Source organism: Lepisosteus platostomus, chromosome 4 (assembly GCF_059453375.1).
Source record: "Lepisosteus platostomus isolate fLepPlt1 chromosome 4, fLepPlt1.hap1, whole genome shotgun sequence".
In the NCBI taxonomy this organism is placed as follows: Eukaryota; Metazoa; Chordata; class Actinopteri; order Semionotiformes; family Lepisosteidae; genus Lepisosteus; species Lepisosteus platostomus.
In genome coordinates, this window is record NC_142614.1 from 12,872,128 (window position 1) to 12,890,447 (window position 18,320).

Here is an 18,320-nt window from a genome sequence, read left to right on the forward strand (position 1 = left end):
GTTTTCATATCTGTTTTCGGTGTTTTTGTCATTCAGTGTCAAACAGCAAGAACTGTTTTGCTGGAGCCGCCTGAACTGAAATTTTGGTCCTGAGCTGCCTCTGCATCTCCTATCTGTGCTCTCAATTGAGTAGGCTAATTGAGCACTTCAGTTATACTATTTGTCCCAGTAGACACTCTGTAGCTGTTTTCAGCTCTACAGAAGCCGGGCAGAATTAGAAACTGCAATAATCCATACAGGATCACAGGAGTGCAGAACCACAGGCCCCATGCAGAACTGCAAGTTGTGTTACAGCAGTATTTAATACAGCGTTGTTCCCACCTGTGTCAAGACATCAGGATTTTTTTTTGTCCTCGTAGAGTTACAGCAGTGCAGTTTTGAACATACTGAGATCCTTTCATCACATTATTGTGTTGGACAGCATGAGAGGCACTGCTGCAGAGAACTGGAGAATTCATAAAGTACTCATGAATTGAGGACCCTCTGCTCAGCAGCAATGAGGATAGAGAAGTTGGTCTTGTACTACGTTGTGAAGCTATGAGACATCCCAAAATCATCCAAATACAATGATTGTCACTGGTGGGCAGCAAATGCAAACTGGAAAAACTGGAGAGCTTCTGAGTAATGGTGGACGAATGGTGCCATTCAGGCGTCAGCCGTAGTTGGGAATCTGGGAGTCAGACTTGATCCTCTCCTGTCTTTTGAGCCACATCTGAACAGTTTCATTAAGACATCTTCTTACACCTTAGAAATGTTGCCCACATTAGTCGATTTCTATCAATATCTGATGCTAAGTGCCTGATTCATGCATTTAGAACATCAAGGCTTGAATTTTGCGACTCTTTAGTCTATGGGCTCCCTCTCGGTATGTTGCAATATGTCCAACACTTTACAGCTAGACCTCTGGTTCACACCAGAACGTGGCAGCATATCACTTCTACAAAATCTCTACGTTGGTTGCCTATCATATCACATTCAATACAAGATCTTGTTACTAATTTTTAAGGATCCAAATAATCTGGCTTCATCGTACTGTATATCTCTGAACTCCACCATATTCACACTCCCTCCTGTAAGCTCCGGTCAGTTGAGGCTGGTCCTTTGCTCACTGTACCTGGACTAAATCTGTTTTTTTTTTGGTCGCTCTGTTTTTTCTGTCATTGCACTATTGCTATGGAATGCCCTTCCTCTGACTCTTACAGAGACAAATTCTTTGATTCTTTTCAAACATTAATTCAAAACTCACCTTTATACTAGGGGCCTTTGCTCGATTGCCTTACAGTTTATCCTGTATGTTCTTGTTTTTTTTTAACTTTTTATTGTTTTTAAAAAGTTGATATTGTTATATTAATAACAGTGTTATTAGTATAACACCGTTAGAGCCAAAAGTCAAACATCATACAGAATATATACTATATATGGATTATTTTTACCAAAACCTTCTAGCGATAATAAAACTCTGTTATAAACAAGGAGCTGGGGAGTCCACTCCACACTTTGTCTTATAAATAATTTTCTTACCTAAAGGTCTATAAAGTGGCAGACTTTATTTTTAAATGCTGCTAAGATGGTGACTTTGGATTATTTCACTTGAGTGAAAGGATAGTGTCTAAGGCATTCAGAGAACCCATGGGAAGCAGTTATTTGTGCATTTAATTAGACCAATTTTGAAATGATTGGAGGTTGCACTGGAACAACAGGTGATACGCCAGACTTATGGGACCTGGTCTGATAGCTCTGATGTACTCTGCTTTTCTGTTTCCATTACTTTCAGAAGTAGACTAGTATTTTTTGCTGCCACCTGCTGCACACTTTCTGAATAAAACAATATTGTTGCTTATGTTCTTTACCCCCTTGTGCCTTGAAGACTGTCTTTGTTGTTCCCAGTGATTTTTCTAGAAGTAACATCCCTGCACTACTTTTTAAAAAAGTAAGTACATTTTATAAAGTGCAGGGCATTGCTCACTGTTGTTTCTCTGCTCATAACAAACTAATCAAAGTAAAGAGAAAAATGATACTCAACCCATATGACTTTTGTTCTAATTGGAAAGACAAAGTACATTTTCATTTATTAATACAGAACATTAATAAAATAAAATTTGATTTAAACAGTTATTAATACAGAATACATCAGTGTGCATATTAACCCCCCGCCAATGTCTGAAGTTTTGGGTTGTTTTGTATATTAAATTGCACAAAAGTAACCATGTGAAAATCCTGGAGAATTGTCAGCAATTATCAAACTATCATAGGCAAACTATAAATTGCAATTTTATTTGTTACTTTAATAAAAGTTGCTCATCTGAAATTATAATTGGGACTAAACTAGATAATCATCTGTATGGTAATAGGATTCTAGGGGATGGTCAGTATGGATTTAGAAAAGGCAGGTTTTAATTAGTGTTCTTTGAAGAAGCAGTAGCAGTAACGGAACAAGGAATGCAATATGGTGTATTTATATTTTCATGAAGCTTTTGATAAGGAGCTAATTAAAGAATCACTCTTAGACTGCAGGTGGTATGCAGCCAAAGAAAACGTGGTTTTGGATTGATAAACAAAGATTATAGAAAAGAGAGGATACTCAAATTGGGATTGTGTTATTAGAGGAGTTCCACAGGGATCTGCAGTATCAACACAGCTCATCCCATTTTTTATCAATGATCTAGATTCTGGTATAGCTACTAAACTAGTCATGTTTGCATATGATGCCAAAACCGGAGGATCACCATACATGGTGAAATGCTTAAGATAGAAAAAGATTGTGAAAATAGATGACATTTAATGTAGACAAGAGCAGAGTGTTAATTGCAGGCAGCAAACAAACTTTACAATGATAAGGTAAACTGCACTTGAAGGAGCTACTTATGAAAAAGGAGGTGTTTATGTTGACACATCATTTCATCTGCTAAATTCGGCAATAAAAAAAGCAAAAGAGATGTTACGATATATAGTTTTAAGTATATAATATAAATCAAGCAAAATTAAGCAATGTTATGTAGTAATTAAAGTATGATTACCACATCTGCTGCTCTAGAATCAATTCATTCCATCAGACCTACTCCGGAGCTTAAAGCAATGCCCTATTCTGACAGTGTAAATGCACTGAATCTTTTTAGTATCCAAGTATTCAAAATCATCAAAGACACACAGTTGACTTACTGTAGTCAACCCAGTGTACGTCTTCAGAAACAACAGTTGAACATTGACCCATAGACACAAGTGGCACAATCTCCTGGCTGAGTCAGCGAGTACACAGCAAATAACCATTTTGACCAGATACTGTATTTTATAAAGTGCCCCATGTAATAAATTTTCTTTTGAGCTATATATACTGATGGAAAAAAGAAACGCAACATTTTCTGGAATGAGAATACTATAGTTATAGCTTATGTACTTTCACAAAAAATTGTCAATTTGTTTTAAGCCCTCTGACCAGCAATACAGCTTGTGCAGTGAGGCATTGCAACTTGCCAATCACACGAATGCTCGTTAGGTGCACTTATACCCAACGAGGTCCAGGTGGAACAATGCCTGATCAGGTCACCTTTAAAAAGGCCTTAATTCAAAACTTAGGTCACTGCAAGAAAAAGGCCACACTTAGTCTGTTTTCTGTGTATTCCATAATGCCTCGAATGTCACCAGAAGCAAGGGAGAGGGCCATTGGCATGCTGCAGGCAGGCCTGTCATGTGCCAGCGTTGCCAGACACTATGGAGTAAGCCGCTCCACTGTATCCTGACTGCAGAGATGGTTTCAGCAGACCGACAGGAGAGATGACCTCCAAGATCCGGTCGCCCTTGAGTGACCATACCAGAGCAGGACAGACATATCAGACTGGTCCATCTGAGAGATAGTTTCAGAGATTTGCCGTAGTGCTGCTGAAACTGCCGGCAGACACAGTGCCCACATCAGTGACAGGACAGTGAGGCTCCATGCTGCTGGCCTTAGAGCAAGGCGACCTGTCAGAGGCCCTCTGCTCACACCTCCTAGACGTCACACCCGACTGGCTTGGGCCAGACAGAGGCTGCGATGGACTCGTCAGCTGTGGCATCAGGTCCTCTTCACAGATGAGTCACTCTTCAGCCTGTTCCACGCAGACTGGAGGGCCAGTGTGTGGAGGAGGTGGTGTTGCGTTTCTTTTTTCCATCAGTATATACAGTATTTCACTGAAGTTCACTGAACTCTCGTTTTTCTGGGAAACCATCGTTTTAAGTTTTTCTAGTGGATTATTTGTAGATATACAGTATGTTGTGTTGTAGGCCTAAGTATAATAAATGAGCTAATTTATTCATACAGCACTGTTTAATAACTTTGTACTACTGTAACTAAACTTAGGACATCCCCTACACGTCAATGTAGTTTAACAAATGCAATAGCTCCATTTACATTTATCCAGAATCTTTCACATTTCACATTTTTTGCTTTCATGCTTGCAGTTTAAAGTAGCAATTAATATTTGTTATACTATATGCACAACCTACTCTGCACATTGAAAAAATAAATCAAGAAAATAAATAATGTGAAATTAAAATGGAACAGTCATTATTGAGTTCGTTTAGGTCCACAAATTTACTTTAACAAGTCATGGAATTAGTTGTTTGGCCCCTTTCTGTCACGGATATCGGAAGGGACGAACCGAAGAATGGCAGGAGAGTGTAAGAGACCCTATGCATAGCGGCGAGACGGGGGTAAGCCCGGGCTCAGCTGTTCAGGAAATGCCGTATAGAAACCTATGCCCTCAGGTAGCGGACGTAGGGCAACCTGGTGCTAGTTGGGTTTCAGGACATCCGAACGTCAATGCTGAGCGAATAGCAGAGCAGAAGCAGGAAATAAGGCTACACAACAAGACACACCAGAAAGACATGAATAATCACAGGGAACTACAGTAGGAGCAGGAGGAAAGTAGAGCGCCCTCTATGCATTAATAATGTCTCACCTAAAACTGTATGCTACCTCAAATCAAGTGGCGAATTTCAAGCATGCAGACCAAGGTGGGATTAAGTTATAAAATGTTAAAGATCAGGTGAAACATTTCAAAGCCACTTAATATTTCTTTGTATTTTAATGTATTTCTTTGACAATGTTTTGTTGTCAGACAAGACAAGATTTGAGCTACTGTATGTTGTCTAAATGGAAAGTGTAACTCAAACCCAGCATAGTGCATCACTCAGTCAACACCATCTCTCCTGTCAAACATGACATGCTAAAGGTCTGCTGCTCACAACCAGGGAAGACGCTTGTCAGGGTGGACCTATTATGAATCCTATTAAGAATCTGTGGAAAGACTACAAAACTGCCGTTCATAAGAGATTGCCAAGGGACTTCAGTGAGCTATCTATCGAGAAAATGGGCACCAATTGCACCAAGTTGAAAGAGATTTACCCAAAAAGATTAGCAGCTGTAATTCCTGTCAAAGGTGTTTCCACCAAATAATAAACACATAGGTCTGAATACTTATGTAATAAACATATGTCATTTTTTTTCTCTTTAGTTTTTGAAGTCTTCAATTTGAACATTCAGATTTTTTATTAAAATGTTATGTTTTTTTAAAAAACCATAGGAAGGATCTGGACAGTTTTGCAAGGCACTGTAAAGTATGCATGAATACAATGTTAAAATACCTATAAGAAGTACACAAGCTACTGTATTTAAGAATGTAAAACATTGTGTTTGGGAGGAGTGCAATTCAGACATAAGACTCATTGTATTGTGAACTCCTAAAACCAGTGGGCTAGACATACCTCTGTTCTGCTGCAGGATTAATGAATAGAACTTGATTGGCTCAGCGTCGTGCTCACTCTGCTGAGCCTCTTTAGGAGTCAATAAATTAAAAAAGGCACCCATGAATAAAGTACCAGGTGGGAGAACCAGGTAAATGGAAATCAAAGATAAAAAGAGTTTTATCTTTGTCAAAAGTTTTTCTGTTCTGATCAATTCTTGACATCTGCCATAATTGTCCTTTCAGTTAGGGAAATTAGTTTTTTTTTTAGGGAAATTAGTTTTTTTCTTAGATCAATGATTTTTACCGTGCTTCTTAATTTCTTAATTCACTAAAATTCTGATTTGTCTTTTTCTTGTGTAGTCTTAAAAATTATGTCCTTACATTATATTTTCATTTAAGTAAAAACAGACTAAATGAAAACCCAGAAAGAAAAGCAAGGAACGTTTAAAAATTGTTCATCTTTCAATCTGTACAGACTACCAGCCTGTACACAGACTAGCGAAGAAAAGCCTGATGTTTTTATAGTGTGGGTTCGACAAGGTTAATTAAATACAGTAACAAGTGATTGCTGGTGTAACAGAATTCTTTTTTGAAAAGCAAAAAATATCATCCGCAACACTACCAACACCCACACTCAGCGGAAGATTTAATTTCAGAGCTGCCCTGTTGGCGTCTTTCCATTCGGAAAGAAGAGAAAAAAATAGATTAGGAATGTTCCAGGCCCATGTTAAGCACAGCATCTGTCTTCAGTATCGTCAACCATATGGTTAATAATTAATGTTTAATCTATCAGGTGTGCTGCCCTCCCCCTTCTCTTCTGCTCCTCTTGCTTGTCTAATAATTGGCTGTTACTCAGCAAGTCCACATTAATCACATCCTCCCTCAGTCCAGCAGGGCCTGGCCAGCTGCTTCATTGTTCTCACAGGTTCTACATCAGTGGAATTACCCCTGGTCACTTTCCTTCTTCAATGAGCCCATGCTGCTTGATTAGAATGCAACACAATACATCCAGTGGCATTACAACAAATTTGCTTCTGAAAGTGTCTTGAATTCATTTCACCAGTTATTTCCTATTTTTCCTCAGCACCACTGCATTATTGCTGATCTTAAATTAGACATCACCAATTATTTAACTAGTAATTCTAAAAAAATGACAAAGAATATCACAGATTAACCAGAAGTACATTCGGTAGTTTCCCTTACAATCTGGAAACACTTCCTGCCATGACTGAAGGTATCATTCACCACTCTGATGATCCCACCGCCTGTGTGAACAGTGCGAAGTGATCCTGGACTGCAGCTTGAATGTAATTTGACTTGACTGCAGTGCTCAGTACAAGTGACTTGTTTGATTAGCTTGAGACACTGGTACTGCAGTAGTGTTTAAAGGTGCACTCATACAATACGTAACTGCATGTATGAACTGCATACGAGTATACTGACTGAATAGGTAGGGTCACAATCGTAAGTCCCTCCTCTTAAGGGGGCTCTGGCTCCAGTTTAATTCGTGCACCTGACTCCTATTCCAGCCCCTCCCTTTATAAGCCAGACGCTCCTACCATTCTGGGCTCAGCTTTGGAAGATGGACACCTTGAAGCCCGCCTACCAGCAGGTCCCTGAGAGACCCGATGGCATCGGCTTCACAACGGTGTCTTGACCATCTGGGTCCTGGGCTTGGAGCGCCTGGCTCCGTTAACCCCCCTTCCCTGTACCGGATCCCTCTCCGTTTTTTAACTTTTGTCTTGTGTGTCGTGGATAAATTGCCCGGTTCTGGACTCTTGCTTTCACCCTGGATTTCCTTTTGGACTCCCTTTGGACTTGTTCGCCTGAATCACGCCGCCCCCCGAGCACCAGTGCACCATCGACAGGCCCCCCTGTTCGTCTACCAGCCCAGTTCCTAGTCGTCTCCTCCCCGTGTCTGTTTCACTCCCTTCCGGATTCTACCATCTGCATAGGGTCCTGATTAACGCTTCATGACAGTTACATTCAAATTATGAGGACAACTGATGATGTGTCACTGTTGTGAAACATTTCTGTTTATTGTATTCTAAAAACAAATGCACTGATATAAATGTATAAAAGCTGTATAAAAGCTGTGTCACTACTATGAGATTTTTTTTCAAATTTTGCATGACCTTTTCTGATAAACCCTACACGCCTTTATGAAAAATAATTAATTTTTCCTACAGTCGTTCGTAAATATTGATTTTATGGTTTTTAACCTGCCTATCCCATCTACCACTTCCCAGGCAACTGTAAATAAGCTTACCACTACCATACATGGTATGGAGGCAGCGTGCACAGATTCAGCTCCCGGGAGGAGATGGGGAGGTGCAGAGGGGCCGTGGTCCCAGGAGGAGATGGGAGAGGTAAGGGGGGGCTGTGGTCTCGGGAGGAGATGGGAGAGGCGAGGGGGGCTGTGGTCTCGGGAGGAGATGGGAGAGGCGAGGGGGGACCGTGGTCCCGGGAGGAGTTGGGGAGGCGCAGAGGGGCCGTGGTCCCGGGAGGAGATGGGAGAGGCGAGGGGGGCTGTGGTTCTGGGAGGAGTTGGGGAGGCGCAGAGGGGCCGTGGTCCCAGGAGGAGATGGGAGAGGCGAGGGGGGCTTAGGTCCCAGGAGGAGATGGGAGAGGCAAGGGGGGATCGTGGTCCCTGGAGGAGATGGGAGAGGCAAGGGGGGATCGTGGTCCCTGGAGGAGATGGGAGAGGCAAGGGGGGACCGTGGTCCCGGGAGGAGTTGGGGAGGCGCAGAGGGGCCGTGGTCCCGGGAGGAGATGGGAGAGGCGAGGGGGGACCGTGGTCCCGGGAGGAGATGGGAGAGGCGAGGGGGGCTTAGGTCCCAGGAGGAGATGGGAGAGGCAAGGGGGGATCATGGTCCCTGGAGGAGATGGGAGAGGCAAGGGGGGCTGTGGTTCCCGGAGGAGTTGGGGAGGCGCAGAGGGGCCATGGTCCTGGGAGGAGATGGGAGAGGCGAGGGGGGACCGTGGTCCCGGGAGGAGATGGGAGAGGCGAGGGGGGACCGTGGTCCAGGGAGGAGATGGGAGAGGCAAGGGGGGCTGTGGTCCCGGGAGGAGATGGGAGAGGCGAGGGGGGGCTGTGGTCCCGGGAGGAGATGGGAGAGGCAAGGGGGGCTGTGGTCCCGGGAGGAGATGGGAGAGGCGAGGGGGGGCTGTGGTCCCGGGAGGAGATGGGAGAGGCGAGGGGGGCTGTGGTCCCGGGAGGAGATGGGAGAGGCGAGGGGGGCTGTGGTCCCGGGAGGAGATGGGAGAGGCGAGGGGGGCTGTGGTCCCGGGAGGAGATGGGAGAGGCGAGGGGGGACCGTGGTCCCGGGAGGAGATGGGAGAGGCGAGGGGGGCTGTGGTCCCGGGAGGAGATGGGAGAGGCGAGGGGGGACCATGGACCCGGGAGGAGATGGGAGAGGCGAGGGGGGCTGTGGTCCCGGGAGGAGATGGGAGAGGTGAGGGGGGACCGTGGTCCCGGGAGGAGATGGGAGAGGCGAGGGGGGACCGTGGTCCCGGGAGGAGATGGAGGTATCTTATTCAGTGTTCTGACTTAGAACTACTCAGAACTAAGAGAAAAAAAATGATAAATAACTGTTCAAACTAATTTGGCCAGTTTGTGTTTCCAGTGTGATTCATATTTTCATTGTAAGGTTCTGATTTAAATAAATAAAATAATTTTTATTTGATCATTTTAGTTATTCAAGCACTAATATGTGGTCTCACAAATGTATTTACTGGTAGTCCCATTATTATAAATCGATACAAACTTCTGAATCCAGGTGTTGTAATATAATACATCAATCTCCAGTATTAGTCACCATTTTGAATTCAACAAAGTAAGAAAAAGCAAAAAGTACCAAAAACTCTATATTGCAATATAAAAGTCACAAAACATTTAGTGGTATTATCTTAAAAAAGGAAGAAGATATTTTTTCAAATATTAAAAATATTCAGAGATTTACAAATATTTTGCAGTTTCCAGTTTAGTCTTAATTACATGTGCATTACAATCTGTGTATATATAAAAAACATTCTTAACAAAAAATGTAAAATGGCACATTACTGATTATTTTTAAACCAAAAAAGCTGTAAAAATCACAATATGTACAAATTTATTTAAATATATCATGTCTAATTTTGAAAGTTAGTAAAGTACAAAATGAACCACTATTTAAATGTATAAAACATGAAAACACATCTGCCATATACAGTATTCATTCAATAAGGTAGGTAAAAACAGATTCATCTTTTAAAAGTGCTTATAAAACATTAAAATGCATGGTCATTTTCATAAATATAGCATAGAGTGCCAGTTTACTGAATTGTACTGAAAAAACATACCACATGTTTGGGAAAGAAAGCACATTTTCAGAATTGGATAGCTGGTCTCACATTTAGGATGAAAGTGTGTGTGTCAGTGAGCTTTTATATGTGTGTGTCTTCTCTTTTCTCCTAGTCTTCAAAGCTTGCTAGAAAAGACTTGAGAAAAGACTTCTTCTGCTGTGCTGTTATGATGAGGATTGGGTTCACAACTTCAAACAGCTGGGAAACACTCTCTCCTCAGAGGCTTTGAACAGAAACCAGAATACAACTCAAAGCACCAAGGACTTCCCTTCCAACACACAAACACAAATACATATACTGTAAGTCCAAGAGAATGAAGGGCTCTTCGGAGAGGGAGCTGGCCATGTGGGGTGAGTGAGCTGCGGTCAGCTGGGATCCAGCTTCCTGCTCTTTGAGCTCCTAGTGCAATAATCACCCAGGGAAGTCATCCTGTGTATTGTATGTTTCTGTGTAACGTGCAGGGACTACAGTATATCTAGTAAAGATATAACATCCAGTATGTACTGTACCTCTTTTCCAAGCAGTTCTTAACTTTTAAAAAAATTAAATCATATTTTTCCATCATTAGGTCAAAGAGTACTCCATGTGACAAAAAGAGGAGCTGAAAGATTTAACCTTCTTCCCTCAAGTGTTGTCCTTGTTAATTTTTACTTTACAGGAAAATAAACAATTTTGGATGTGATTAACTCAGATCATTCAGTTTGTAAATCTCATTTTGAAACTGACATGGCCAGCGCCCCAAAGACATAACGGTACATTCCGGAGAGCAGCGCAGTGCTACACCAGGACAGAAACACAGTTTCAGAATATGATACCCAACTCAGACCAAGTCTTCAGGATACCAAACAGTGGAACACGTGCCATACTGTAGATCCACTGCCACAGTGAAGTGAAAGCTTTTGTATTCTTAAAGGAATGAGATGTTTGAATATAGCAATAGCCAAAAAATATTATATTTTATGTACTAGATACACAAAAAGAATATTCAAACCACATAGATGTTTCCGAAATCTTTTTCAGTACCCTAAGAGATGAACAAGCAGTCAAGAGGTTTAGCTACTGCTTTATCTAAGAGGCTATCAAAAATATATTCTCAGGAGGTTTACAATACGTATCTCTGATCTGTACTTTTCTTATCATTAAATAACCTGTAACACCCTTTGTTGTGTTCTGCAGAATGAATCATTTAACTCTTGCTTTGTTTGGCAACTTAAGTGTTTGTATTCCTACGATAAAATCATGTAAGCAGAAGGTATAATTTCACAATAACAGTACTTGATGAGATGACTGAAAGCACACACTGTAAAAGAAATAACGAAAATATACAACTAACCCTGGATTGAAAATAACATGAATGTAAACAAATATTTAGAAAGTAATACAGCCACGTGTTTCTAACAATAATTTACCCTTTCTCAAATTAAGGCACTTAACTGTATAATTGTTAAACCATGTTCACGTATCCTCGTTTACAATGAATGATCCACAAATGACCTTGTTTTGAAAGAAACTATACTGTACATTACCATTTTCCTAAAGAATTCGGCCCCTCGTCATCAGTGTATTGAGTCTACCAGCAGGTGGTGCTATATTCCTCAGTCACAACAGGAGACTTCACTATTATAGTGGAGAGATGAGATTGATACTACAGTATATTCCCTTTTTAGTAATGGCACAGAAAGCATAAGAAACAACAGAAGTGCATTAAACTGAATCATACTGTACCTACTTATCACTGAAATATGCTTGCAAATCATATGTCTTGACAGTCTGTAATGCTTGTGTTGAATGGAAAATGAACAATACAGACATGTTCTATAAAATGCAATCTCCTTGGTTCTGTTTCGTTGTGGACACTCTGTCTTCTGTCTCTGAAAGGGGATGGTTTCAATGTGGAGAGTGTCTTTATCTTCCTTTCCTACCCTTCTGTGTAGACTGAGGAGAGCTGGCTGGGACAGCGATCCACTGCATTTATCTGGAGAAAGCCTGAGTCCTCAGTAATGTTCCGCATGGATTCTCCGAAACATCCCTGTGATGCCGATGGGAAATCATACACTGTAATACAAACCATAGAAGAACCATTCTTTTTTCATGACGGAAACATTTTCTGTGAATTCATAATAGAACACATGCATTACATTCTATTCTTAATGTAAGAATACAATCAGACAAAATTAAATAAAAAGATTTTCCTCAACAATATCCCAGTTGGCATCTGTAAAGAAATGACTGACAGAGTCATACCAAGTTTAAGGAATATGGTGATTTGTAATTAAAAAAGAAATCATTTTAAGCAAACCTTTCCTATACACCTCATCATTTATGTCATTTAAGATCCTTGAAGCACAACTTTGCTTATACCACTGGCTCTGATCTCTGCTAGTATGCTTCTTTGAATAATATGGCAATGGTAATAATAGTATTGTTAAAATACACAGAAAATATTGACCTTTGGAAATCTATAAAACCCTTTCTGTCCACTGTAATAACTGTTAGATGGATAAATAACGTGGACACACTGCAATTGCAGGGAATTATATACAGTTTGATCAGTTAATACAAGAACAACTGATCTATGTCCTTGACTAACAGCCCTGCAAGCAAGAACTATTTAATTAATTTAATTATCTCCTGCAGTAAGAAATCACACTTCTCAGAAAGCACACATATTAATTATACTAGAGTGCAGGCTGGAAGTGCATAAAGCATGCAGTTGTGTTTATATAGAAAATGATGGTCAAATGAGAGTTATCCAATGCATGTGCAATAAATGATTATACCTTCTAATTAAAGAACGCTACCATATTTCTGGCATAGTCAACTCACTTTATTTACATTTATTGTAGGATGAAAGTCCGTCATTGTGGGCAAACTCTTGGCCTTTTTAAATGTTAAATTTTATCCACAGAATGGTTACATTTTATTACACAGTCCAAAATGAGGTACATGAAAATGTGAGCTTCTGTTACCTGCAAAACTTGAAATCGCCTTGTGTAAAATATCAAACCCAGCCTGAGCAGAAGATGTGGGAATTACACACTCTTCAAACGCTGGCACGCTGGTCATGTGACAGGAAGTCCTTGGTGACTCACTGTATGGTGGAGGATACAGAGTCTGTATTTGCCCATAAAAGCCTGGCAGAGAAATAGAAAATCAAACAAAACACAACTCATTTTAGTACTGGTGCCTAATGTGGTTTCAGTCGGGTCAGGGCTGTGCACTGCTCAGATTTGTTGCGAAACCTTCAGTAAAATACACTAGGCACAATACACTTCCTGTGTGAGTCTAAGAGGAAGATTTACCACTGTGAGAATTAGTTCATTAGTACTGTGACTGGTAAATGCTGCTTGTCCAGAAAGAGACCTCTGCCATTGATGCTGTCTGTCAGTCATGGTGAAAGCAGGCTGTGTTCCTGCACCATTCCTCTTTCACAGCCCCCATACAGAACAGCTAAAGAATAATTGTGTGAAAAAATAGTTTGCCCCCTGTGTTCATTTAATTTTGCTGCGATATTTTTCTTACAAAAGCAGAATACATTTTTTTATTTTATTTTTGTAAAATACCCAGATTTAGCATAGTATTACATATTAAAAAGCAATATTGCAGACCAATACAAAGTTTTGCAAGGCATGTTAAGAGAAATGAATGCTGCTATATTACTAATAAGAAAGTTATACTACTTTTATTTGTTGGGAACACAATGGTAGGCATTCACAAAACAGACTGACGCCAGGGAACACCCTCAGCACGGGCAGGTGGTGGCTGTTTGTCCACTGGCAAACACACTACCAGCTGTGTGACCTCTGACCTCTGACCTCAGGCAAACATGGTCCTTGAGATCATTAACAGCTCAATAGACAACATGCACTGATCCAGCACTGAGCCCATGTGAATGAAGGGCCAGAAGGAGACTCTGACGACAAACACAGTGTCGGATCTTTTTGTTTTGAGAAAAAAATATAAATAGTAGTTGTATTTCAGTTACCTGCATGTTTGACCACAAGTGTCCACATTTTAAAAGCATTATGCAATAAGATGTAAGTAGTACCAGAAATTACACAGTGTAGTTTTCCTGCAGTTAATAAAAACACATGCTGGTTATACAGTATAAGGGTTGAAAATTCATTTTCTTGTATTATTTAACATCAATTTATTTGATTTTATTTGCAGGGATCAAACTAACGATGGAACATAATGACATTATTCAGAAAACTAAGTATTAAAAGTATTATTGTTGAGTATTTGTAGAACATTTTGAGCATTAAAATTGCCATTAAAAAACACCATAATTTAGTTTCCACAAAGGAAAACTAAATATAAGGAAAAGTACTTGCATCCATTTTGCACCAATGCAGATTTAAGTGAAGACATTAATTTTTTTTTCACAGGTTCAGCAGACAATATTCCTCAGAATGTTGAACTGCAGACTTGAGAATCACAGAATTAACAGGGTTAGAAACTGCACCAATCCTGCATCCACACCTTTGATGTCGGAAAAGCTTATGACTGATGTGACAGGCATTCTCCTGGAGAGCTACAGTACCAGTTGGCAGGATATACTAGGAAAAGCAGGCACTGAGCTGAACAGCTTCGCATTTGCATTTAATTGGACCAGCTCATCTCACCATCTTCTAAAGGTACATGTTGCTGTAGTAACTAAGAAATCCTCATAAAAGGAAAGAATTTTTATTTTGTTCTATTCTGTTGAACTGAAAACGTTGTTAAATTTCTCTTCCCAGCATGTCTGGAAAGGGCAGGGCCCGCCAGCTCCTTGGACAGGTTGGCAAGGTCTCTGCCTGCTGTCCTTAAGATGTGTAGGATAGCTATGCAGCCTGGTCTTAGCTGCCGAAATGTCGCAAATGCATCTGCAAACCTCTTAGAAAACCATACGACAGGCTTTTCATTTCAGGAAAAGGGAAATAGTCCAGTTGTTTCAAGCTGGTAAATTCTAGGAAACATCAACTAATATGTTGTGTAAGGGGAAACAAAATCCCTAAAATGAACAAATTAAATATAATGTGAAATGAAATCGTTATAATGGATCTGGTAAGTGCCTGTGTAAATGTTTTGTTTTCTTTTCATCAGAGAATATTAAAACAATCGCCATTTATGGAATGAAATTTGGCATTCGTGAAAATGTATTTCCACTGCCTGCATATGAGAGCCTCATTGATAACTTTTACCACTTCCCCTCTACGGAAATATTGAAACCATTGTGTGTGACCTTATCCCAGAGGTCAACATTAATAGCCTTTAATTATTTATTAAGAACAGTCTAGCCCACATACCACATCTGAGAGTCAATAACTCTCAGAGGAAAGTTTTACTTTATATCATTCCTGTGTCATGATCGTAATCCCTCCTCTTAAGGGTGCTCTGGCTCTTTCAGATTTTGCTAATTACATGCACCTGCCCCTTATCCTGCCCCTCCTTATTTAAGCCTGGCGCTCTTTTTACTCTAGCTCTGCATTGGAAGACGAACGCCCGGAGGCCCGCCTACCATCAAGTCGCCCTACGTCTGCGGCTTGAGGGCATAGGTCTCCTATCAGTGTCCTGACCCAGGCTCAGAGCGCCTGTTTTTTATTCCCTGTCCCTGTATTGGATCCCATTCCGGTTTTTAACTCTGTGTTGTCCAGTCTCAGTTAGATCACCCCGTTTTGGACTTCTGGACTTCGCCCTGGTTTTTCCCCTTGGACTTCTTGGACTTGTTCGCCTTGGCTACGCCCCATCGCCCAGTTCACCATCACCATCGCCCCCCTGTCTGTCAACCCCTCCTGATCCTCGACGTCTCCTCCCCGTCGTCCTTTTCCACCTACTTCCGGATTATACTGTCTGCATAGAGTCCAGAACTACACTTCAAGGGAGCCTGGACCAGCTCCCATTACATCCTGGAGGCAAGCAGAGCTGCAGAACTGAACCGGTGAATAGGAGATCGGTCCACCTTGGACTGGATGAACAGCTACTATTCTGTACTTTAAGCTTCAAAACTTGGTTATTTGCATCTCACAAGGCCTGGTGTATTCACCCAAAACCTGTTTCTTGACAGCTCCATCTATTTACTCTAGCATTGCCTCACATTACAACAGTTCTCATGTTAATACAGTAAATAAGCCATCAAAGCTCCTCGATTCATTGAGAGTGGCTACTCTATTCAGGGAAGAAATACAACATTTGCTCATCCTAGCCTGTGTGCAAACAAAGGCAGGTAAAGCACAGTGCTGATAAAACCCAGAAATCTACATGTGGCACTCAACTACATACATGGAAATTGCTGGGTAAGAGAACACAGATGCCACTTAATGATGAAATTCTCATATTCAGTTTCCACTTAAGGTGCCTAAATAAGAAGGATCTGATGTAGCAAAGCCTTTTCTACAATTTTTAGTACTTCAATTTGTTTCCCAAAAAGAAGGAAAATCTGAGTGTGAATTCCACAAATAGCAGCATACAAGGGGGTGCATGATCTGGAACCCTTCCCACACACCCACCTCCATTTGGATGTCAAAGCACTCAGGCCCCTTAATAGAATCCGCCCACCTATAGTTTTCAACTTTGTTAAAAATGAATTAATCAATTTATAGATTAAATAAATTAAAGAGCAAACAGACTTTGCACAACTTGTATAATGATTTGTCAAAATTTAGAATCACCTCTTATCTTTTCATTATGCCCCCCCATTTGGTGCTGCCGATTATAAATCTGTTCAGACAGCTGCTACCAACTTAATAAAGGCTGTAATAATTAAAAAAAAAAGAGGGAACCTTGCCAAAGAATTGGCATTGTTCTGAAAATTTGTTCTGAATTATAATCATTGTCAGTCTGCAGTAATGTTATCTCAAATAATGTTTAACCAGCCTGGTTAATGTACAGAAGCTTGTAATTGAATTCCAGTCACACAAAGCTCTGAAATTTTGTTTTGAAAGATTTATGAGGTGCTTAAAGTGTTGGCAACTCAAACCTAGCAAACATGTTAGACAGAACTGTGAAGCCACATTTTTTAAGCAATGCCCTCTGACAGCAGACAAACAATGAGATACGAACCTTGAACATGGATGCTGTGGGCTTGGACAGGGTGGTTGGGCATTGTCCCATAGGGCTTCTGGGGAGAGCCCAGAGTCTGTTGCCCCCGGATAGGCACTTGAGAAGTCCTGCTGAGTGCCATCGAAGATGGGGCTGGGAGCCCGGAAGGAGGGTGTGGAGACAGGACCGTGAATCTGAAATAAAAACAGGCTTATAGCTCTGTGGACACAAACAATTGCACAGTTTGTAAAGCACTGCATTGAAGTTAAAAGGTCCTTCAATATGTTAAAAATGACATATGCACCTACCACATGTCCATGTACTGTATAGAAAATCAGGGATCTTTGACTCTTCATTAAGCAAATGCAGTGTTCATGGCTTATAGTTATTAGAAATAAAAAAAAAAACGGTTTGAAGGACAAGAAGGTGAAAATGTGAGCTGGACATGAGTGAGGCAGACTTATAAAATCAGTCTTCCCTGTATGTTAGCCTGTCGGGGCTGCTTAGCCTTGTCGGTTCCTGTGATTTGAGAACCCACCTCTTCTTGGCTGGAATATGTACCCCTTTGTGAATGTAGCCTTTTATGGCTAACCCTATAACATTTTCAATTACAGCAAATTAATGCTGAGAAAACACACCATGTGATGGTGCCTTGATGGTGTCATGTATTATTGTATCATTTCGTCACACTGTGCTGTGTTGACTGTGCTAGACTGCTGTTGCACTGCAATTTCCCTTGAATGAATGAAGTATCTATCTATCTGTCTATCTATGAGCTTCCCTCCGCCTTCGGAAATTGCCAATGCAAGCAACGAAGCTTTGATTGACAGCCTCTCCTGTCCAATATTTGGAACCTTTTCCATCTTATGAATGTTACTCAATAGCTCAATCTAGCCTCTATTTGAAAAATATTCATCAGTGTCTCTTTCAATGAAATGAAATTTTCATTTGTAAGCAAATTCTGGGCCTGGGAAAAAATACTTTGACTGAAGTGCCAGGTTTAAAATAAACACCAGGAAAATGATAGCAGCTTTTTGCTTGCTAGAGGCTTCTTGCATCAGTGGAAAGCAGCCAACAAATACTGACTGAATCTGTAGCCTGTGATTGGCAGATGGGTTGAGTTTTGATGCATTTTATTGACGTGTAAATACATCGTAAGAAAAGTAATGCAGCATCACAGTTACATTAAATTAAATTCACAAGTAAAACATGATGGAGATTATTTAACAAAGCCTA

General features: G+C 40.8%; 1 protein-coding gene across 1 annotated transcript in view; it reads right to left on the minus strand.

Moving 5' to 3' along the window:
• Positions 1 to 9,377: 9,377 nt before the first annotated feature.
• Positions 9,378 to 18,320, minus strand: part of glis3 (GLIS family zinc finger 3) — an 82,901-nt gene continuing 73,958 nt past the window's right edge. Inside the window, exons 9-11 of the mRNA XM_088628596.1 lie at positions 17,106 to 17,278; positions 13,034 to 13,198; positions 9,378 to 12,119 (exon numbers count right to left, since the gene is read on the minus strand). Of these exons, the coding sequence (XP_088484722.1) occupies positions 11,983 to 12,119; positions 13,034 to 13,198; positions 17,106 to 17,278 (475 nt within the window). The 3' untranslated portion in view covers positions 9,378 to 11,982. The remainder of the gene's footprint in view (positions 12,120 to 13,033; positions 13,199 to 17,105; positions 17,279 to 18,320) is intronic.